General features: G+C 27.8%; 1 protein-coding gene across 2 annotated transcripts in view; it reads right to left on the minus strand.

Annotated features, from left to right (window-relative positions):
- Nucleotides 1-11,045: 11,045 nt before the first annotated feature.
- Nucleotides 11,046-21,411, minus strand: part of LOC119609612 (nuclear protein localization protein 4 homolog) — a 32,828-nt gene continuing 22,462 nt past the window's right edge. For both annotated transcript variants that reach the window (XM_037964457.1, XM_037964456.1), the window contains exons 8-9: nt 11,692-12,107; nt 11,046-11,635 (exon numbers count right to left, since the gene is read on the minus strand). In XM_037964457.1, the coding sequence (XP_037820385.1) occupies nt 11,458-11,635; nt 11,692-12,107 (594 nt within the window). In that variant the 3' untranslated portion in view covers nt 11,046-11,457. The remainder of the gene's footprint in view (nt 11,636-11,691; nt 12,108-21,411) is intronic.

Here is a 21,411-nt window from a genome sequence, read left to right on the forward strand (position 1 = left end):
ATAATAATTTAGTTTAGTTTTATATTTATTTTTTTTAGTATGTATAACTAAGTAATGGCGAATTATTGTAATTATTGTACTGGCTTTAGATCTTTTTTATATTATTGATATAAATTTTTATTTTTTGGTAGTTTGTTTTTAAATAATTGCAAAAAAAATTTATAATTTTGTAGTAAATTTAAGTTGTAATTTAGTTAGAAAAAGAGTGATTTTTTTAATACATAATAAGCAATTGTGTAAAAAACGACGCTTAAGCTTTTCGAGAGAAAAAATAATTGTCAACTAAATAATTTTTATTGGTTATCCATTCAAATCTATATACATACACCCCTGATCCAAAAATCCTTAATTGGATTTTGTTCAATACTCGAAACTTTAAAAATTTTACTAAAAAAGTGAAATTTTCGAAATTCAGCAATAAAATGGAAAATTATAGAAATTCTACCATTTTAGGTGAAATTATCGATAATTTTTCTATAAAAAGTGAAATTTTCGATATTCGATTATAAATACAGAAACTTTCGAAATTATAAATTAGAAGTAAATTTTTCAAAATTCTAAGTTTAAAAGTGAAATTTTCAAAATTCGGCAATAAAATGGGAAATTATAAAAATTCTACTATTTTTAGTGAAATTGTCGATATTTTTTTTTTATAAAAAGTGAAATTTTCGATATTCGATTATAAATACAGAAATTTTCGAAATTATAAATAAAAAGTAAAGTTTTAAAAATTCTACGTTAAAAAGTGAAATTTACAAAATTCTGCTACAGAAAAGTGAATTTTTCGAAATTCGAATATAAATAAAGAATATTTCAAATTTTCAAAATTCCTTTTGTCAAAAAGTGAAATTTTCGAAATTCTTATATAAATAAAAAAAAAATGTTTGAAATTTCCCTATTAATAAAAAAGTTTTGAAAATTCTACTATAAAAGTGAAATTTTCGAAATTTTACTATAAATAAAATAAAAAAAAAATCGAAATTCATCTATAAAAAGTGAGATTTTCGAAATTCCACTATAAAAAGTAAAAATTTTCAAAATTTTACTATAAAAAATTAAATTTAAAAATTTCTTATATAATTAAAGAAATTTATAATAATTAAAGAATATACTATAATATAAATTCTTTCATAGAAAATTAAATTTTCGAAATTGTTCTATAAAAAGTGAGATTTTAAAGAGAATTTAAAAATTCTACTATAAAAAGTGAAAATTTCAAAATAATAAATTTAATAAAAAGTAAAAATTTTGAATTTTCTTTAGAAAAAGTAAATTCTTTAAATTCTATTATACAAGGTAAAGTTTTAGAAATTTTATAAAAAGTGAAATTTTCGAAATTCATTTACAAAAAGTGATTTTTTCGTAATTTTATTATAAAAATTTAAATTTTCGAAATTCTACTTTATATTAAAAATTGTACTATAAAAAAAGTAAAATTTTGGAAAATTGTGAATTTTTCAACATTTTTCTATAAAAAGTGAAATTTTTGAAATTCGACTATAAATACAGAAATTTTTGAAATTATAAATTTAAAGTAATGTTTTCGAAATTCTACGTTAAAAAGTGAAATTTTCGAAATTCGAATAAAATAAAGATAATATCAAAATTCTATTATAAAAAGTGAAATATTCGAAATTCAACTAAAATAAAAATAATTTTCAAAATTCTTTTATAAAGAGTCAAATCTTCAAAATTCTTCAATAAAAAGTGAATTTTTCGAAATTCTTATATACATACATACATTTTTCGAAATTCCACTATTAATAAGAAAGTTTTGAAAATTGTACTATAAATATATTCAAAATTGAATGAAATTTTCGAAATTTTATATAAATAATGACATTTTCGAAATTCTTTCATAGAAAATGACATTTTCGAAATTCTTCTATAAAAAGTAAAATTTTCGAAATTCAACTATAAAAGGAGAAAATTTAGAAATTCTACTATAAAAAGTGAGAATTTCAAAACTCTTCTTTAAGCTGTGAAATTTTCAAAATTCTACTATAAAAAGTGAAAATTTCAAAATTCTTCAATAAAAAGTGCAATTTTTTAAATTCCTCTATAAAAGTGTTCTTGAAATTCTAGTATACAAGGAAAAGTTTTGGAAATCTTCAAAATTCTTCAATAAAAAGTGAATTTTTCGAAATTCTTATATACATACATACATTTTTCGAAATTCCACTATTAATAAGAAAGTTTTGAAAATTGTACTATAAATATATTCAAAATTGAATGAAATTTTCGAAATTTTATATAAATAATGACATTTTCGAAATTCTTTCATAGAAAATGACATTTTCGAAATTCTTCTATAAAAAGTAAAATTTTCGAAATTCAACTATAAAAGGAGAAAATTTAGAAATTCTACTATAAAAAGTGAGAATTTCAAAATTCTTCTTTAAGCTGTGAAATTTTCAAAATTCTACTATAAAAAGTGAAAATTTCAAAATTCTTCAATAAAAAGTGCAATTTTTTAAATTCCTCTATAAAAGTGTTCTTGAAATTCTAGTATACAAGGAAAAGTTTTGGAAATTCTATAAAAGTGAACTTTTCGAAATTCTTCTACAAAAAGTGAAATTTTTGAAATTCTACTTTATATAAAGAATATATAAAAATTAAAAATTTCGAAATTCGAATATAAATAAATACATTTTAAAATTCTACTATAAAATGTGAAATTCTTTAAAAAAAAAGTTAAATATTCAAAAATTTTCTATAAATTGTGAATTTTTTAAAAATTTTTACAAAAAGGAAATTTTCGAAATTTTACTATAAAAACAGAAACTTTTGGAAATTGTACTATAAAAAAGGAAATTTCCGATATTCTGCTTATAAAATGTCAAATTTTCGAAATTCTACTATTAAAAGGAAAATTTTCGAACTTCTAGTATAAATTAAGAAAATACTAAAATTCTGCAATAAATAAAGTTTCGAAATTCGAATATAAATAAAGACATTTTCGACATTTGACTATAAATAACGAAAATTTCCAAATTCTAATGCAAAGAGTGCAATTTTCGAAAGTCGACTACAAAAAATTAGTTTTTTGAAATTCGAATTTTAATAAGAAATTTTCAAAATTCGACTATAAATAAAGAAAATTTCGAAATTCGACTAAAAAAAGTAACATTTTCGAAATTTACTTTATAAACTGAAGTTTTAAAAATTCTTATATAAAAAAAGAAATTTTCGAAATTCTTCCATAAATAGGAACATTTTTTAAATTCTACTGTAAAATGTAAAATTTTAAAAAATTCAACTACAAAAAGTAACAAAATTTTCAAAGAAAATTTTGAGATTCGACTAAATTAAGTAAAAACTTTAATTTTCGAAATTTTAATATAAAAAGAGAACATTTCGAAATTCGACTATAAATAAAGAAATTTTTGAATTTTACTACAAATGAAATTTTCAAAATTTGATTTTAAATAGTAAAAAATTCGAAACTCAAGTAGAAAATGAGAAATTTTCGAAATTCGATTATATATAAAGAATTTTTCCAAATTCGAATATAAAAGGAATCATTTTCGAAATTTTACTTTAAAAAGTAGAACTTTCGAAATTCCCAACTTTTTCTATACAAAAGTTGTCTGAATCAGAGAAACATTTTCTATAGAGACGTTGTCTACATAAAAGCTAAATTTTCTATAAAAAGTGATCTGAATCAGAACAACATTTTCTATAGAAAAGTTGTCTGGATCAGATCAAATTTTTCTATAAAAAAGTTGTCTGAATCGGAACAACATTTTTCTATAGAAAAGTTGTCTGATTCAGATCAACTTTTTCTATAAAAAAATTGTCTGATTCAGATCAACTTTTTCTACAGAAAAGTTGTCTGATTTAGATCAACTTTTTCTATAGAAAATTTGTCTGATTTAGATCAACTTTTTCTATAGACAAGTTGTCTGATTCAGATCAACTTTTTCTATAGAAAAATTGTCTGATTCAGATCAATTTTTTCTATAGAAAAATTGTTACAGACAACTTTTCTATAGAAAAAGTTGATCTGAATCAGACAATTTTTCTATAAAAAAAGTTGATCTGAATCAGACAATTTTTCTATAGAAAAAGTTGATCTGAATCAGATAATTTTTCTATAGAAAAAGTTGATCTGAATCAGACAATTTTTCTATAGAAAAAGTTGATCTGAATCAGACAATTTTTCTATAGAAAAAGTTGATCTGAATCAGACAATTTTTCTATAGAAAAAGTTGATCTGAATCAGACAATTTTTCTATAGAAAAAGTTGATCTGAATCAGACAATTTTTCTATAGAAAAAGTTGATCTGAATCAGACAATTTTTCTATAGAAAAAGTTGATCTGAATCAGACAATTTTTCTATAGAAAAAGTTGATCTGAATCAGACAATTTTTTTATAGAAAAAGTTGATCTGAATCAGACAATTTTTCTATAGAAAAAGTTGATCTGAATCAGACAACTTTTCTACAGAAAAATGTTGTTCCGATTCAGACAACTTTTTTATAGAAAAATTTGATCTGATCCAGACAACTTTTCTATAGAAAATGTTGTTCTGATTCAGATCACTTTTTATAGAAAATTTAGCTTTTATGTAGACAACTTTTTCTATAGAAAAGTTGTCTGTAACAGAGCAACATTTTCTATAGAAAAGTTGTCTGAATCAGTTGAAATTTTTCTATAGAAAAGTTTTCTGAATCAGTTGAAATTTTTCTATAGAAAAATTGTCTGAATCACTTGAACTTTTTCTATAGAAAAATTGTCTGAATCAGTTGAACTTTTTCTACAGAAAAGTAGTCAGTACCAGTTGAACTTTTTCTATAGAAAATTTGACTGAATCAGTTGAACTTTTTCTACAGAAAAGTAATCTGTATCAGTTGAACTTTTTCTATAGAAAAGTTCTCTGAACTTTTTCACAAAAAAAAAAATCATTTTTGATGATATTTCCAGAGGTTGTCTCGGATTTTTAAACATATTTCCATTATTTATGGACCGATTTTGTTGATTTTAAATAGGAAAAAATAGAAGGCATGTCCGATAGAATTGTTAAAGATTTGTGTTCCGAAATATATTTTTTCTATAAAAATTGCCTAAAAGAGTAAAATTTTCTATACAGAAAAGCTGTTTCTATAAAAACAACTTTGCCTAAAGAAAAGTGATAAAAAGAGCAACATTTTCTATACTCTCTTCATGTTCTATTAAAAAATCTTATTTGTTTTCATATTAAATAAATATAAAGAGAAACATAATTATATCTTTAGCAGCAATTAAATGTCATAATTCATGTCACAATTAAAACAATACAAAATCCCCCGTACTAAGAAAAACAAAACCTTAAATAAACTACAAAATGTTAACATAACTAAACAATATAAATATGAAAAAATTAAAAATATATATTAAAAAAAGTATTTGAAACGATATCACCAATTAAAAATGCCTTTTTAAGAAATATTTAATAAAAAAAAAATATTAAGAAAATAAATAAAAATATTTAAAAGTATTTTAAACCCCATAATAATAATCTTAACTTATTCTATAATAAAACCTTTTAAAAAAAATGAACACTCAACACAACAAATAATAAAAACGGACAATATCTCTTCACTGGAAAGTAAAAAATAATATAAATTTAATTTAATTAAATAGATGTAGTTGTTTTTCTTTTCAAATATAAAAAAAATTAAGATAAAATACAATGAAGAACAAAAAAAGCAATACTAAATAAAAACAAGTTTTGAAATAAATTTTAAAAACCAAATCATATTCAAAAAAATACATTTATAAATGTCAAATCATTAAAACATAAATTTATGCTTGTTATATATATAAAAAAAATAGAAAAACCATTGATGTTATTTCAAAAATAGTTAATGAAAATATAAATTTAAAAAAATTATAAAAAATATATATTAAAAGTAGTTTTGTGTTGCTGTTTTTTAAATCTTAAATTATCACAACAAAAAAAAAAAAAAATTAACCACAAGATAAATATTTAACAAAAAGTTTTAAAACGTTAAAAAGTTAAAACCAAAAATTTAAAATATTTTGCTCTTAACTTCAATAATATTACTAAATATCAATTTAAAACAATTTTTATTAAAAAAAATCCCGCTTTTTATGCAAAAAAAAAAAAAAAAAAATTTAAAAGCAAATTTTAATTTTTTTTTTTCATTTTTAGTTTTTGGCAGTTTTTAAACATATTTTTATTTAGTTAAAAACTTAGTTAATCAAACTAGTAAAAACGTATATAAGAAAAAAAAAACGTAATAATTAAATGTAGTATTTGCTAAAAACAAAACAAAAATATTTATATATAAATTAACAATTATATAGTATTCAACAATAACAAACCCCAGTATACTTATTAAATATGTATTTCAAGAAAATATATTGAAAATTATTAATAAAATAATGTAATTTATTTTTTTTGTAGTTTGATTTTGTCTAGTAAAAATAGAACGCCAAACACTAGTAGTCGAAATTAGTTTAGAACGATAAAAGTAGTGTAATTTTTATTTTTTTTTTTAAATTTAATTTAATTTGTATAAATTAAAAACAATTGCACTTTTTATTTACATTTTTTTTTCAGTGTATATTTTATTATTTTTTATTGTAGAATAATGTGTAGAAAACTGTAGACACAATCTCTAATTTTTTTTATAATGTATAACAATTGCTGAGAAATAAATAACGTTGTAAGTATTTGTTATAATTATCAATATTAATTGATATATTCTTAATTGACAAAAGCAATATATATTTTATAGAAAAATTGTCTTAACAAGAACAATATTTTCTACAGAAAAGTTTTATAAACAAGACTTAAAAGTTGTCTTAATAAGAACCACATAGTTATTTGAAACACACAACATATTCTATAGAAAAGTGATCGAATCACAGCAACTTTCTCTATGGAAAAGTTGTCTAAATGAGAGCAATATTTTCTATAGAAAAGTTGTCTGAATCAAAGCAACCTTCTCTAGCCAAAGCAACTTTCTCTATAGAAAACTTGTCCGAATCAGAGTATATTTTTCTATAGAAAAGTTGTCTAACTCAGAGCCACTTTTTCTATAGAAAAGTTGTCCAAATCAGAGCATAATTTTCTATTAAAAAGTGGTAAAAATCAGAACAACTTTTTCTATAGAAAAGTTGTCTAAATCCGACCAACTTTTTTTATAGAAAAGTTGTCTAACTCGGAGCCACTTTTTCTATAGAAAAGTTCTCCAAATCAGAGCATCATTTTCTATTAAAAAGTGGTCAAAATCAGAACAACTTTTTCTACAGAAAAGTTGTCTAAATCCGAGCAACTTTTTTTATAGAAAAGTTGTGTAAATCTGCGCAACTTTTTCTATATAAAAGTTGTGTAAATCTGCGCAACTTTTTCTATATAAAAGTTGTCTAAATCTGCGCAACTTTTTCTATATAAAAGTTGTCTAAATCTGCGCAACTTTTTCAATAGAAAAGTTGTCTGAATCAGAGCAACTTTTTCTATAGAAAAGTTGTCTGAATCAGAGCAACTTTTTCTATAGAAAAGTTGTCTGAATCAGAGCAACTTTTTCTATAGAAAAGTTGTCCGAATCAGAGCAACTTTTTCTATAGAAAAGTTGTCCGAATCAGAGCAACTTTTTCTATAGAAAAGTTGTCCGAATCAGAGCAACTTTTTCTATAGAAAAGTTGTCCGAATCAGAGCAACTTTTTCTATAGAAAAGTTGTCCGAATCAGAGCAACTTTTTCTATAGAAAAGTTGTCCGAATCAGAGCAAATTTTTCTATAGAAAAGTTGTCCGAATCAGAGCAAATTTTTCTATAGAAAAGTTGTCCGAATCAGAGCAATTTTTTCTATAGAAAAGTTGTCTGAATCAGAGCAACTTTTTCTATAGAAAAGTTGTCTGAATCAGAGCAACTTTTTTTTAAAGAAAAGTTGTCTGAATCAAAGCAACTTTCTTCTGAAGAAAAGTCGTCTGAATAAAAGCAAATGGTTCTATAGACAAAATGTCTGATTCAAAGCAATTTTTTTATAGAAAAGTTAAATGAACCAGGGAAACTTTTTCTCTAGAAAAGTTGTCTTAATCGGAGCAAAATTTTCTAAAGAAAATTTGGCTAAATTAGAGCAACATTATCTATAGAAAAGTTGTCGTAGCAAGATTATTTTTGAGAAAGCTACAGTTTCTAAGAACAGATGTCTTGTTCTGTCTTTATATGACACTCTTAACCGAAAATGTCATGTGTATGAGTTTGTCATTACAGTTAAATTTTATTGAATTTATTTCATAAGAAAAACTTTCTTTATCACTTACCTCAGCATGTTTTAAAATGTTCTTGGGATGAAATAATAAACTTTTTGGTTTCTCTAACCAACCAGCTATAGGTGCTATAAACAAAAATCCCATAAACAGTTACAATAAACATAATTTGTAGCACAAACGTAGTTATCAAATAAACTTACTGAAATGTGATCTATAGCGCTGCAGAGACTGTAATGGTAAAATATTAGGACAAAAATTAAATTAAAACTTAAACTTCTATAAAGGATAATAAAATTATAGACAACATACCTGGAAAGGTTTAATTTTCAATAAAAATGGTTTAAATAAGGATTTTGCCAAATGACCACTAGTTATAGTTAAAGCCATGATTTCTAAATAATAATATAAAGAAATTAAACCAAAATTAATACAAAAAGTTAAAATATATAAAATGAATGGAAATGATAATGGATGGAAAATTTTAAAAGCTGAATGTTCAATGAATATACAATTCGTTGAAAATTCATATTTTCCTTTCCTTTTTCTTACAGACTCACCAATTTATACAAAGAACTCGAGAACAAATTTATACAATAATTTACAAATCTTTACAAATTATAATTATAAAAAATATAATTAAAAATACTTATTTATAACTGAAAATAATAACAAAATAATGACAATTCATGTAATAATAGAAACGGCAAACTTGGGAAAATTAAAAGAAAGTTTAATAAAAGAAAAGTTTTAATAACTACAGTGGTTTTAATACAATAATTTGTGGATTTTCTTTTATAACAATAATGTAATTTAATTAACTCATTAAACATTTGTTATTTCAAAATCATAGAAGTCAACTATAATGAATTAAAAGTTGTCTGAATCAGCGCAACTTTTTCTATAGAAAAGTTGTCCTAATCAACAAAACTTATTTCTAGTAAAGTTATCTTAATCAAAAAAACATTTTCCGTAGAAAAGTTGTCTGATTGAGAGCAACATTTTCTATAGAAAAATTGTCTAAATCAGAGCATCTTTTTCTATAGAAAAGTTGTCTGAATCAGAGCATATTTTTCTATAGAAAAGTTATCTGAATCAGGGCAACTTTTTCTATAGAAAAGTTGTCTAAATCAGAGCAACTTTTTCTATAGAAAAGTTGTCTGAATCAGAGCATATTGTTCTATAGAAAAGTTGTCTGAATCAGAGCATATTGTTCTATAGAAAAGTTGTCTGAATCAGAGTAACTTTTTCTGTAGAAAAGTTGTCTGAATCAGAGTAACTTTTTCTATAGAAAAGTTGTCTGAATCAGAGTAACTTTTTCTATAGAAAAGTTGTCTGAATCAGAGTAACTTTTTCTATAAAAAAGTTGTCTGAATCAGAGCAACTTTTTCTATAGAAAAGTTGTCTGGAACAGAGCAACTTTTTCTATAGAAAAGTTGTCTGAATCAGAGCAACTTTTTCTATAGAAAAGTTGTCTGAATCAGAGCATATTTTTCTATAGAAAAGTTGTCTGAAGCAGAGCATATTTTTCTATAGAAAAGTTGTCTAAATCAGAGTAACTTTTTCTATAGAAAAGTTGTCTGAAGCAGAGCATCCTTTTCTACAGAAAAGTTGTCTAAATCAGAGTAACTTTTTCTATAGAAAAGATGTCTGGATCAGAGCAAATTTTCTATTGAATCAGAGCAACTTTTTCTATTGAAAAGTTGTCTGAATCTTTTTGTATAGAAAAGTTGTCTATAACAGGGCAACATTTTCTATAGAAAACTTATGTGTAACAGAGCAACTTTTTCTATAGAAAAGTTGTATGTAATAGAGCAAAGTTGTCTATAGAAAAGTTGTATGTAATAGAGCAACTTTTTCTATAGAAAAGTTGTCTGTAACAGAGCAACATTTTCTATAGAAAAGTTGTCTGTAACAGAGCAACATTTTCTATAGAAAAGTTGTCTGTAACACAGTAACATTTTCTATAGAAAAGTTGTCTGTAACAGAGTAACATTTTCTATAGAAAAGTTGTCTGTAACAGAGTAACATTACTTATGTGTAACAGAGCAACTTTTTCTATAGAAAAGTTGTTTGTAACAGATAACATTTTCTATAGAAAATGTTGTTTTGAATTGAAGCAATTTGAAGCAAGATTTTCTACAGAAAAGTTGTCTGTATAAGAGCAACTTTTTCTATAGAAAAAATGTCTGTATAAGAGCAACTTGTTCTATAGAAATGTTGTCTGACTTAGAGCAAAATTTTCCTAGGCCGATTAAAGACTCGAGTTAGTATATTAAAGAATAATATTTAATTAAATTAAATTAATCAAAACTTAATAGAAATAATTACATGATAAAAATTGTATTAAATTTAACATAATTTATTTTTTAAACTTACAGGTTTTAAATGTTGCAGATTACAGTTGTTTTCGATCTTTAATTTTAATCGATTGCTTTTTTCAATTTATTTCATTTTATAATTTTTAGGATAAGTAGCAATAGTTCTAATGACATGATCTATAATTGATTTGTTTAGATAGTGTTTTCAAAAACCTACTCATTTCATATACTTCTGGAACATGATACAACCATATTATTGTTTTATTATGCTTCTGGAATATATTTAACTTGTTTAAAGTAGAAAAAAAATCTCAGACAGTTCCAGACAATTGCAAAGTATGTAAATCGTTTTGCTTACTATAAATATCCATATTTAGCAAATTCTATTTCTTTAAATTTTCTTTGGAATAAGTTATTAAACTTAATGTTTTCCAAGAAAAAATACAAAAAGAAAGAGACTCCTTAATACACATATTTTAACCATAAATAAATACAAAAAGAATTATTGACAATTTAATATTTTGATGTCGTAGTACAAATCCCATCCTTAAGTATTTATTATTTTTTTTTTTGTATTTAATTGTACATAAATATTGACTGTTCTGTAAAACCCATGTTTTTTTTTTCTTGTTTTTAAACTTGTAATTTGTCTTGTCTTACAAGTGTTAAGATTTTAAACAAATAGATATAAATCAAAAGGAAAGGGGGGGGAGGAGAAAAAACAAAGAAAACTTAAGGAAGTTGTAGTAGGTAGGTCGATATTAAAGTTATAGAAATAATAAATTTTATAAAGCACTGGTAAAATGTAGGGTTTTTGTTTTTTTTATTGGTTTTTAAGGGATTGAGAGAACACTTTGCTTTTCCTTTTTATTTTATTCTTTCTTCCAGATAGATGGTTTTGTTCTACAAAAAGTTTATCTGGGTAAAGAACAAATTTCGCAAGAACTCAGTTCACCACGATTAATAAAAGTACAATGATTACAAGTCCAAGTGGCGGATTCGGTAATAACATTTTCATGTGCCGAACCAGAGTTAGAGCCACCAGCAGCTGCTCGAACACCCGACGATGAAGAGGGATAACTGGTAGTGCCGCTAGGGGAATAAGAAAATTATTATTTGTTTTAAAATTACAATAAATTACAACATACCCACTACCCGATGAACTGGCATGTATTAACGATTCTAATAGTTTCCAAACATCTTCCTTTTTAAAGGCATAAGCCATATTTGGATTCTTATTACGCACTGCCTCTAACAAAGGTTTCATATGTTGACGCAATGGCAACATGTCCATTTTGAATAGATACACCAACAAATGAAAATCGGAAATGGCTTCGAGAAACTCTTCATCCTCCCACTGGGATAAATACGTGCTCAAGGCATTAAAGTCTTGCAAATGACCATCCAAATAACGATTTTCCACCGGGAATGGTGTTCTCTTGTCATATTGGGTGAATGTGTATTGTGGTTGTAGCGGTGTAGAAGCTGGTACATCAACCAACAAGTATTCAACAGGAAGAGGACGTGCTAACCGTTGTACTTCATTGCCATATTGGTCTTTTTCCTAAAAAAGAAAGAAAAAACAAACAACATTACAAAAATAAATAAAAAAAGGATATAAATACACACATAAATAAAATAAAATAATAAAATTCAAATGTTTTAAACAAACAGTTTCTAACTTAATTTTCTTGACAAGGTGAGTATAAATGGTTTTCCTGTCCCAAATCCCCCTGGTAAAAGTAAGTAAGTTCTTAACACTAAACAGGTGTTTCAAATCTAATTATGTGCAGAATAAATAACTAAATTCATTGCTATTTCAAGTTCACCTCCCCTAAAGTTCAGGGTTAAAAACAAGTCTCATTAGTAGTAGTATTAGAAGAATGACATGTACATGGTACACACCGTTTAAGGTTAACCGGCTTGTTTGTGTATTTCGAGATGCTTAATAGGAGAACCATATAGAAAACTGGGTCACCTATTTTATTGTTGGTTGTTTTTATTTTGTTTTTGTTTCTTCCTGCATGCAAAAGCTTTCAAGTTCATAAGTTTTTTTGAGATGTATAAAAGGGAAGAAGGAAAGGAAAAAGCTTTTTGTACAATTATCTCACAATTTGTCAAACAAAATCACTCGCACTCACATACATACGTGGGGTTTTGATGTTGTTGATGATATTTTTGTTGTTTTATAAACAAGGCTAAATTAAATAAGTACAGTCAGTGTATGCATTAGGGTGATCGACTCGATTTTTCAACCGGTTTTAAAACCGGTTTTTTCTGCTTTACCAGTGTCGGTTTTTTCTTAATGTTGATTTTTCGAATATCGAATAACCCGGTTTTTTCACTTTTTAAAAACCGGTTTCGAATACTTTTATTTGCTTTGTATTCAAAGATTATTTAAATGAAATTTTTAAGTAAATAATAATACAGCCCGCCTACATTTTAAAAATATTCGAGTCGAGGAGCTAGCGTATATTTTTCTAAAGCTCCTTTAGTTAAACTTTTTTGATTTTCCTAATTAATTAAAAAAAATTTATTTGTAAAATTGATAACTATTTGATAAAATTTTATCAATCTTAAGATTATATTCCAATTACAATAATTAATTTACGGCTGGAATTTTATGGAAGTGTTGGAATGCCAATGCAAATTTCCTAAACAGGGCTTTTAAAATAAGCTATGATTACCTTATGTTTAACAGAAGTGTCCCACTTTTTTCCTAATTTTTTTATATTAAAGAAATAATGTAAATCAGACGACTAGATCTAAAGTTATAATCTTTTAAACTGTTAAAAATCATTTCGGGCCATGTTTTATTAATCAAATTTAAACATAAACATTAAGTTTTTCAAATTAAAATATGTTTTTTTATTTATAATGAAAAACCGGTTAACCGGTTTTTTCTGAATTTGAAAAATATCAACCGGTTTTTTTTAAATGTCAACTATTCGAACTATTCGAAAACCGGTTTTTGGAAAATGTCGAATAATCGATCACCCTAGTATGCATGTATGAACGGTATAAGTTAGCAAGAAGAAAAAGTCGTTTCCGTTTGGTTTATGAGGGAAGGGTCATTCAAATCCAACTTTTATATCAGCTCAGTTCAGTTTTAGTTAAGTTCTAGTTCAATACTAGTTCAGTTCTAGTTCAGCTCTAGTTCAGTTCTAGTTCAGATCTAGTTCAGTTCTAGTTCAGTTCTAGTTCGGTTCTAGTTCAGTTCTAGTTCAGTTCTAGTTCAGTTCTAGTTCAGTTCTAGTTCAGTTCTAGTTCAGTTCTAGTTCAGTTCTAGTTCAGTTCTAGTTCAGTTCTAGTTCAGTTCTACTTCAGTTCTAGTTCAGTTCTAGTTCAGCTCTAGTTCAGTTCTAGTTCAGATCTAGTTCAGTTCTAGTTCAGTTCTAGTTCGGTTCTAGTTCAGTTCTAGTTCAGTTCTAGTTCAGTTCTAGTTCAGTTCTAGTTCAGTTCTAGTTCAGTTCTAGTTTAGTTCTAGTTCAGTTCTAGTTCAGTTCTACTTCAGTTCTACTTCAGTTCTAGTTCAGTTCTAGTTCAGTTCTAGTTCAGTTCTAGTTCAGTTCTAGTTCAGTTCTAGTTCAGTTCTAGTTCAGTTCTGGTTCAGTTCTAGTTCAGTTCTAGTTCAGTTCTAGTTCAGTTCTAGTTCAGTTCTAGTTCAGTTCTAGTTCAGTTCTAGTTCAGTTCTAGTTCAGTTCTAGTTCAGTTCTAGTTCAGTTCTAGTTTAGTTCTAGTTCAGTTCTAGTTCAGTTCTACTTCAGTTCTACTTCAGTTCTAGTTCAGTTCTAGTTCAGTTCTAGTTCAGTTCTAGTTCAGTTCTAGTTCAGTTCTAGTTCAGTTCTAGTTCAGTTCTAGTTCAGTTCTAGTTCAGTTCTAGTTCAGTTCTAGTTCAGTTCTAGTTCAGTTCTAGTTCAGTTCTAGTTCAGTTCTAGTTCAGTTCTAGTTCAGTTCTAGTTCAGTTCTAGTTCAGTTCTAGTTCAGTTCTAGTTCAGTTCTAGTTCAGTTCTAGTTCAGTTCTAGTTCAGTTCTAGTTCAGTTCTAGTTCAGGTTCTAGTTCAGTTCTAGTTCAGTTTCTAGTTTCAGTTCTAGTTCAGCAGTTCTAGTTCAGTTCTAGTTCAGTTCTAGTTCAGTTCTAGTTTCAGTTCTAGTTCAGTTCTAGTTCAGTTCTAGTTTCAGTTCTAGTTTCAGTTCTAGTTCAGTTCTAGTTCAGTTCTAGTTTCAGTTCTAGTTCAGTTCTAGTTCAGTTCTAGTTTAGTTCTAGTTCAGTTCTAGTTCAGTTCTACTTCAGTTCTAGTTCAGTTCTAGTTCAGTTCTAGTTCAGTTCTAGTTCAGTTCTAGTTCAGGTTCTAGTTCAGTTCTAGTTCAGTTCTAGTTCAGTTCTAGTTCAGTTCTAGTTCAGTTCTAGTTCAGTTCTAGTTCAGTTCTAGTTCTAGTTCAGTTCTAGTTTCAGTTCTAGTTCAGTTTCTAGTTCAGTCTAGTTCAGTTCTAGTTCAGTTCTAGTCAGTTCTAGTTTCAGTTCTAGTTCAGTTCTAGTTCAGTTTCTAGTTCAGTTCTAGTTCAGTTCTATTAGTTCTAGTTCTAGTTCAGTTCTAGTTCAGTTCTAGTTCAGTTCTAGTTCAGTTCTAGTTCAGTTCTAGTTTAGTTCTAGTTCAGTCTAGTTCAGTTCTACTTCAGTTCTAGTTCAGTTCTAGTTCAGTTCTAGTTCAGTTCTAGTTCAGTTCTAGTTCAGTTCTAGTTCAGTTCTAGTTCAGTTCTAGTTCAGTTCTAGTTCAGTTCTAGTTCAGTTCTAGTTCAGTTCTAGTTCAGTTCTAGTTCAGTTCTAGTTCTAGTTCAGTTCTAGTTCAGTTCTTCAGTTCTAGTTCAGTTCTAGTTCAGTTCTAGTTCAGTTCTAGTTTCAGTTTCAGTTCAGTTCAGTTCTAGTTCAGTTCTAGTTCAGTTCTAGTTCAGTTCTACTTCAGTTCTAGTCAGTTCTAGTTCAGTTCTAGTTCAGTTCTAGTTCAGTTCTAGTTCAGTCTAGTTCAGTTCTAGTTCAGTTCTAGTTCAGTTTAGTTTAGTTCTAGTTCAGTTCTAGTTCAGTTTTCTAGTTCAGTTCTAGTTCAGTTCTAGTTCAGTTCTAGGTCATTCTAGGATTTAAGGGTTAGTCCTAGGATTAAATACATTTCCACAGTATTTTACTAAGACCCTGAAGTACATTAGTTTATCCAATCTGACAAACAAAATCTATCAGACAATAATTTGATAAACTACAAAATGTGTTACTAAGTTTGAAAATCTTTTATCTAGTGTGGTGACTATAATAAGAATTCTAAGAATTTTTATAAAAGCTTTCATATGCAGCTGCAGCTAATAGCAGGAAAATGTATATTAAAAAAAGCTTTTAAAATTCCAAAGAAAAGGAAATTTGAGGGAAAGTATACTTAAAGGTGTAGTTATTTAAAAAAATTAGCCTTGCAATTGTAAAATTTATCAACAACAATTAAGTTTTAAACAGAAATTCTTCGTATAGTGATTTTTCCAAGAAAAAGCTTTTTGAAAACCCGCCAGTTACTCCAATCATGTAGAAAGAAAAACAAGAAATATCATTGACATTGCACTTGTTTGGTTGTGGTGTTTGATGCTACTTAAACCTTGGACTTGCTTCCATTTTTCTTTAGTTTTCTTTTTTCCTTTGGCTTTTGGTTTATTTGATGGCCATGTGCTTAAATATATATATATATATATATATATATATATATATATATATATATGAATTTTTGTTAAGGTTAAAGAGAAAAAAAGGATGCTGTTGAGAGAGAGTAAAACTGAATTTTAGAGATTAAATGCAACTACCAGTAATAAAAAGCTTTTTATTTGCATTTTTACGTTTAATTGTAACATGAAAAGGAAATTTTCAATGAAAACATTTACAATTTAGTCTTTCAACGATACGGTTCTTATAGACAAAACTAAATCGAAAACAACTTTTATTAAATAAAAAAAATTAATAGATAATAAATACACAAAAGCATTACATTAGAGTTTTAACTAAAACCAAAAATAAAATAAATCTTTTTAACTAAAGCAAAAGTTATATGTACTAGAAAAAATAAGGAACCGAGTTATATCAAAATCATATGAATAAATAACGATTGTTTTACTTAGAAAAGTGCAAAATCTATTAAAAATATTACGAAAAATCGTGTTGCTAGAAAAAAGAAAAAAAATCTAAACTCTATAAAAAAAGTTCCTAAACAAAGTTGCCAACAACTGAGTGTTAGTTTGTGCTTTTTTTGAGAAAGTTAAGCAACATGTTTCGTTATTAACTGTTGCTTGTTTTATTTAAAAAAAAATTTTAAACTATTTTATAAATAAAATAAACAATAAACCCAACGATTTTAAAACAATACTTTATTCCAAAGTTGTCTTTTTCGATTTTAAAACCTTTAGTAGCAAAATTCCCTTAAACGTTCGCTTACAATTTTAAAAGCCGTCTTAAATAAAATCAAAATATTTCATGATTTTATCACCTGTGATTTAAGGAAAATAAAAACCGAGTTAAATCCTCTATTAAAGGGTAAGTAAATAATTGCATTATTGGATGCTACTGGCAGACTGTGACAGCGAGAAATGATTAGATTAAAAAATATGTTTCAATATTTAAAATTCAAAATGCATTGCAACAGCTAAAAGGCATGAAAAATTAAACCTTAAACTGGATACTGTGGTCTTTAAGGTGTTGGTAATGTGTAACAGGAATTTAATTGAAGGTCAAGGTTTTTCAAACATTCAGTATTTAGCAGCAACAATTTGCTACCATTAGTTTTGATTATTAAGGAAACTATTGCCTAGTAGTATAATCTCAAGGAAAAGTTATTGAGTTAAATGTCAGTAAATCACAATTTAAAAAATAAGCTGTAAAAGAAGAGAGTTTTTGAAAATGAATTTTAGCCGAACTAGAACAGAACTAACATTGAATTAGAACAGAACTGAACTACAACTGCACTAAACTCGAAATAGAACTGAATTAGAATTGAACTGAAACTGAACTAGAGCTGAACTAGAACTGAACTAGAACTGAACTAGAACTGAACTAGAACTGAAATGGAACTGAACTGGAACTGAACTGGAACTGAACTGGAACTGAACTGGAACTGAACTGGAACTGAACTGGAACTGAACTGGAACTGAACTGGAACTGAACTGGAACTGAACTGGAACTGAACTGGAACTGGAACTGAACTGGAACTGAACTGGAACTGAACTGGAACTGAACTGGAACTGAACTGGAACTGAACTAGAACTGAACTAGAATTGAACTAGAACTGAACTAGAATTGAACTAGAACTGAACTAAAACTGAACTAAAACTGAATTAGAACTGAACTAGAACTGAACTAGAACTGAACTAGAACTGAACTAGAACTGAACTAGAACTGACTAGAACTGAACTAGAACTGAACTAGAACTGAACTAGAACTGAACTAGAACTGAACTAGAACTGAACTAGAACTGAACTAGACTGAACTACTAGAACTAGAACTGAACTAGAACTGAACTAGAACTGAACTAGAACTGAACTAGAACTGAAATAGAACTGACTAGAACTGAACTAGAACTGAACTAGAACTGAACTAGAACTGAACTAGAACTGAACTAGAACTGAACTAGAACTGAACTAGAACTGAACTAGAACTGAACTAGACTGACTAGAACTGAACTAGAACTGAACTAGAACTAGAACTAGAACTGACTAGAACTGAACTAGAACTGAACTAGAACTGAACTAGAACTGACTAGAACTGAACTAGAACTGACTAGAACTGAACTAGAACTGAACTAGAACTGAACTAGAACTGAACTAGAACTGAAACTAGAACTGAACTAGAACTGAACTAGAACTGAACTAGAAACTGAACTAGAACTGAACTAGAACTGAACTAGACTGAACTAGAACTGAACTAGAACTGAACTAGAACTGAACTAGAACTGAACTAGAACTGAACTAGAACTGAACTAGAACTGAACTAGACTGAACTAGAACTGAACTAGAACTGAACTAGAACTGAACTAGAAACTGAACTAGAACTGAACTAGAACTGAACTAGAACTGAACTAGAACTGACTAGAACTGAACTAGAACTGAACTAGAACTGAACTAGAACTGAACTAGAACTGAACTAGAACTGAACTAGAACTGAACTAGAACTGAACTAGAACTGAACTAGAACTGAACTAGAACTGAACTAGAACTGAACTAGAACTGAACTAGAACTGAACTAGAACTGAACTAGAACTGAACTAGAACTGAACTAGAACTGAACTAGAACTGAACTAGAACTGAACTAGAACTGAACTAGAACTAAACTGAACTAGAACTGAACTAGAACTGAACTAGAACTGAACTAGAACTGAACTAGAACTGAACTAGAACTGAACTAGAACTGAACTAGAACTGAACTAGAACTGAACTAGAACTGAACTAGAACTGAACTAGAACTGAACTAGAACTGAACTAGAACTGAACTAGAACTGAACTAGAACTGAACTAGAACTGAACTAGAACTGAACTAGAACTGAACTAGAACTGAACTAGAACTGAACTAGAACTGAACTAGAACTGAACTAGAACTGAACTAGAACTGAACTAGAACTAGAACTGACCTAGAACTGAACTAGAACTGAACTAGAACTGAACTAGAACTGAACTAGAACTGAACTAGAACTGAACTAGAACTGAACTAGAAACTGAACTAGAACTGAACTAGAACTGAACTAGAACTGAACTAGAACTGAACTAGAAACTGAACTAGAACTGAACTAGAAACTGAACTAGAACTGAACTAGAACTGAACTAGAACTGAACTAGAACTGAACTAGAACTGAACTAGACTGAACTAGAACTGAACTAGAACTGAACTAGGAAACTGAAACTAGAATGAACTAGAACTGAACTAGAACTGAACTAGAACTGAACTAGAACCTGAACTAGAAACTGACAACTAGAACTGAACCTAGAACTGAACCTAGAACTGAACTAGAACTGAACTAGAACTGAACCTAGAACTGAACTAGAACTGAACTAGAACTGAACTAGAACTGAACAGAACTGAACTAGAACTGAACTAGAACTGAAACTAGAACTGAACTAGAACTGAACTAGAACTGAAACTCGAACTGAACTAGAACTGAACTAGAACTGAACTAGAACTGAACTAGAACTGAACTAGAACTGAACTAGAACTGAACTAGAACTGAACTAGAACTGAACTAGAACTGAACTAGAACTGAACTAGAACTGAACTAGAACTGAACTAGAACTGAACTAGAACTGAACTAGAACTGAACTAGAACTGAACTAGAACTGAACTAGAACTGAACTAGAACTAACTCGAACTGAACTAGAACTGAACTAGAACTTAACTAGAACTGAACTAGAACTAGAACTGAACTAGAACTGACCTAGAACTGAACTAGAACTGAACTAGAACTGAACTAGAACTGAACTAGAACTGAACTAGAACTGAACTAGAACTGAACTAGAACTGAACTAGAACTGAACTAGAACTGAACTAGAACTGAACTAGAACTGAACTAGAACTGAACTAGAACTGAACTAGAACTAACTCGAACTGAACTAGAACTGAACTAGAACTGAACTAGAACTTAACTAGAACTGAACTAGAACTGAACTAGAACTGAACTAGAACTGAACTAGAACTGAACTAGAACTGAACTAGAACTGAACTAGAACTGAACTAGAACTGAACTAGAACTGAACTAGAACTAACCTCGAACTGAACTAGAACTGAACTAGAACTGAACTAGAACTTAACTAGAACTGAACTAGAACTGAACTAGAACTGAACTAGAACTGAACTAGAACTGAACTAGAACTGAACTAGAACTGAACTAGAACTGAACTAGAACTGAACTAGAACTGAACTAGAACTGAACTAGAACTGAACTAGACTAGAACTGAACTAAACTGAACTAGAACTAGAACTGAACTAGAACTGAACTAGAACTGAACTAGAACTGAACTAGAACTGAACTAGAACTAACTAGAACTGAACTAGAACTGAACTAGAACTGAACTAGAACTGAACTAGAACTGAACTAGAACTGAACTAGAACTGAACTAGAACTGAACTAGAACTGAACTAGAACTGAACTAGAACTGAACTTGAACTGAACTAGAACTGAACTAGAACTGAACTAGAACTGAACTAGAATGAACTAGAACTAGAACTGAACTGAACTAGAACTGAACTAGAACTAACCTGAACGAACTGAACTAGAACTGAACTAGAACTGAACTAGAACTGAACTAGAACTGAACTAGAACTGAACTAGAACTGAACTAGAACTGAACTAGAACTGAACTAGAACTGAACTAGAACTGAACTAGAACTGAACTAGAACTGAACTAGAACTGAACTAGAACTGAACTAGAACTGAACTAGAACTGAACTAGAACTGAACTAGAACTGAACTAGAACTGAACTAGAACTGAACTAGAACTGAACTAGAACTGAACTAGAACTGAACTAGAACTGAACTAGAACTGAACTAGAACTGAACTAGAACTGAACTAGAACTGAACTAGAACTGAACTAGAACTGAACTAGAACTGAACTAGAACTGAACTAGAATTAAACTACAACTGAACTAGAATTAGAATTAAACTACAACTGAACTGAACTGAACTGAGAAGTTACGTCAAATCTAATTTTGGCTTCAATCGCTGATCTTTATACTGCCTCATTTTAAACTCAATCATAGTCTTTGTTGTAACATATTTTAATCCTTAAGGTTCCCTCCCAATTCCCATAACATATGCTGTAGTAATAAGGTTACAAATCAAAGGAAACCTTTTTACTTTTC

Source organism: Lucilia sericata, unplaced genomic scaffold (assembly GCF_015586225.1).
Source record: "Lucilia sericata isolate MDLA Ls3-8-SP2 unplaced genomic scaffold, ASM1558622v1 Contig001018F_arrow, whole genome shotgun sequence".
NCBI classification, from domain to species: Eukaryota; Metazoa; Arthropoda; class Insecta; order Diptera; family Calliphoridae; genus Lucilia; species Lucilia sericata.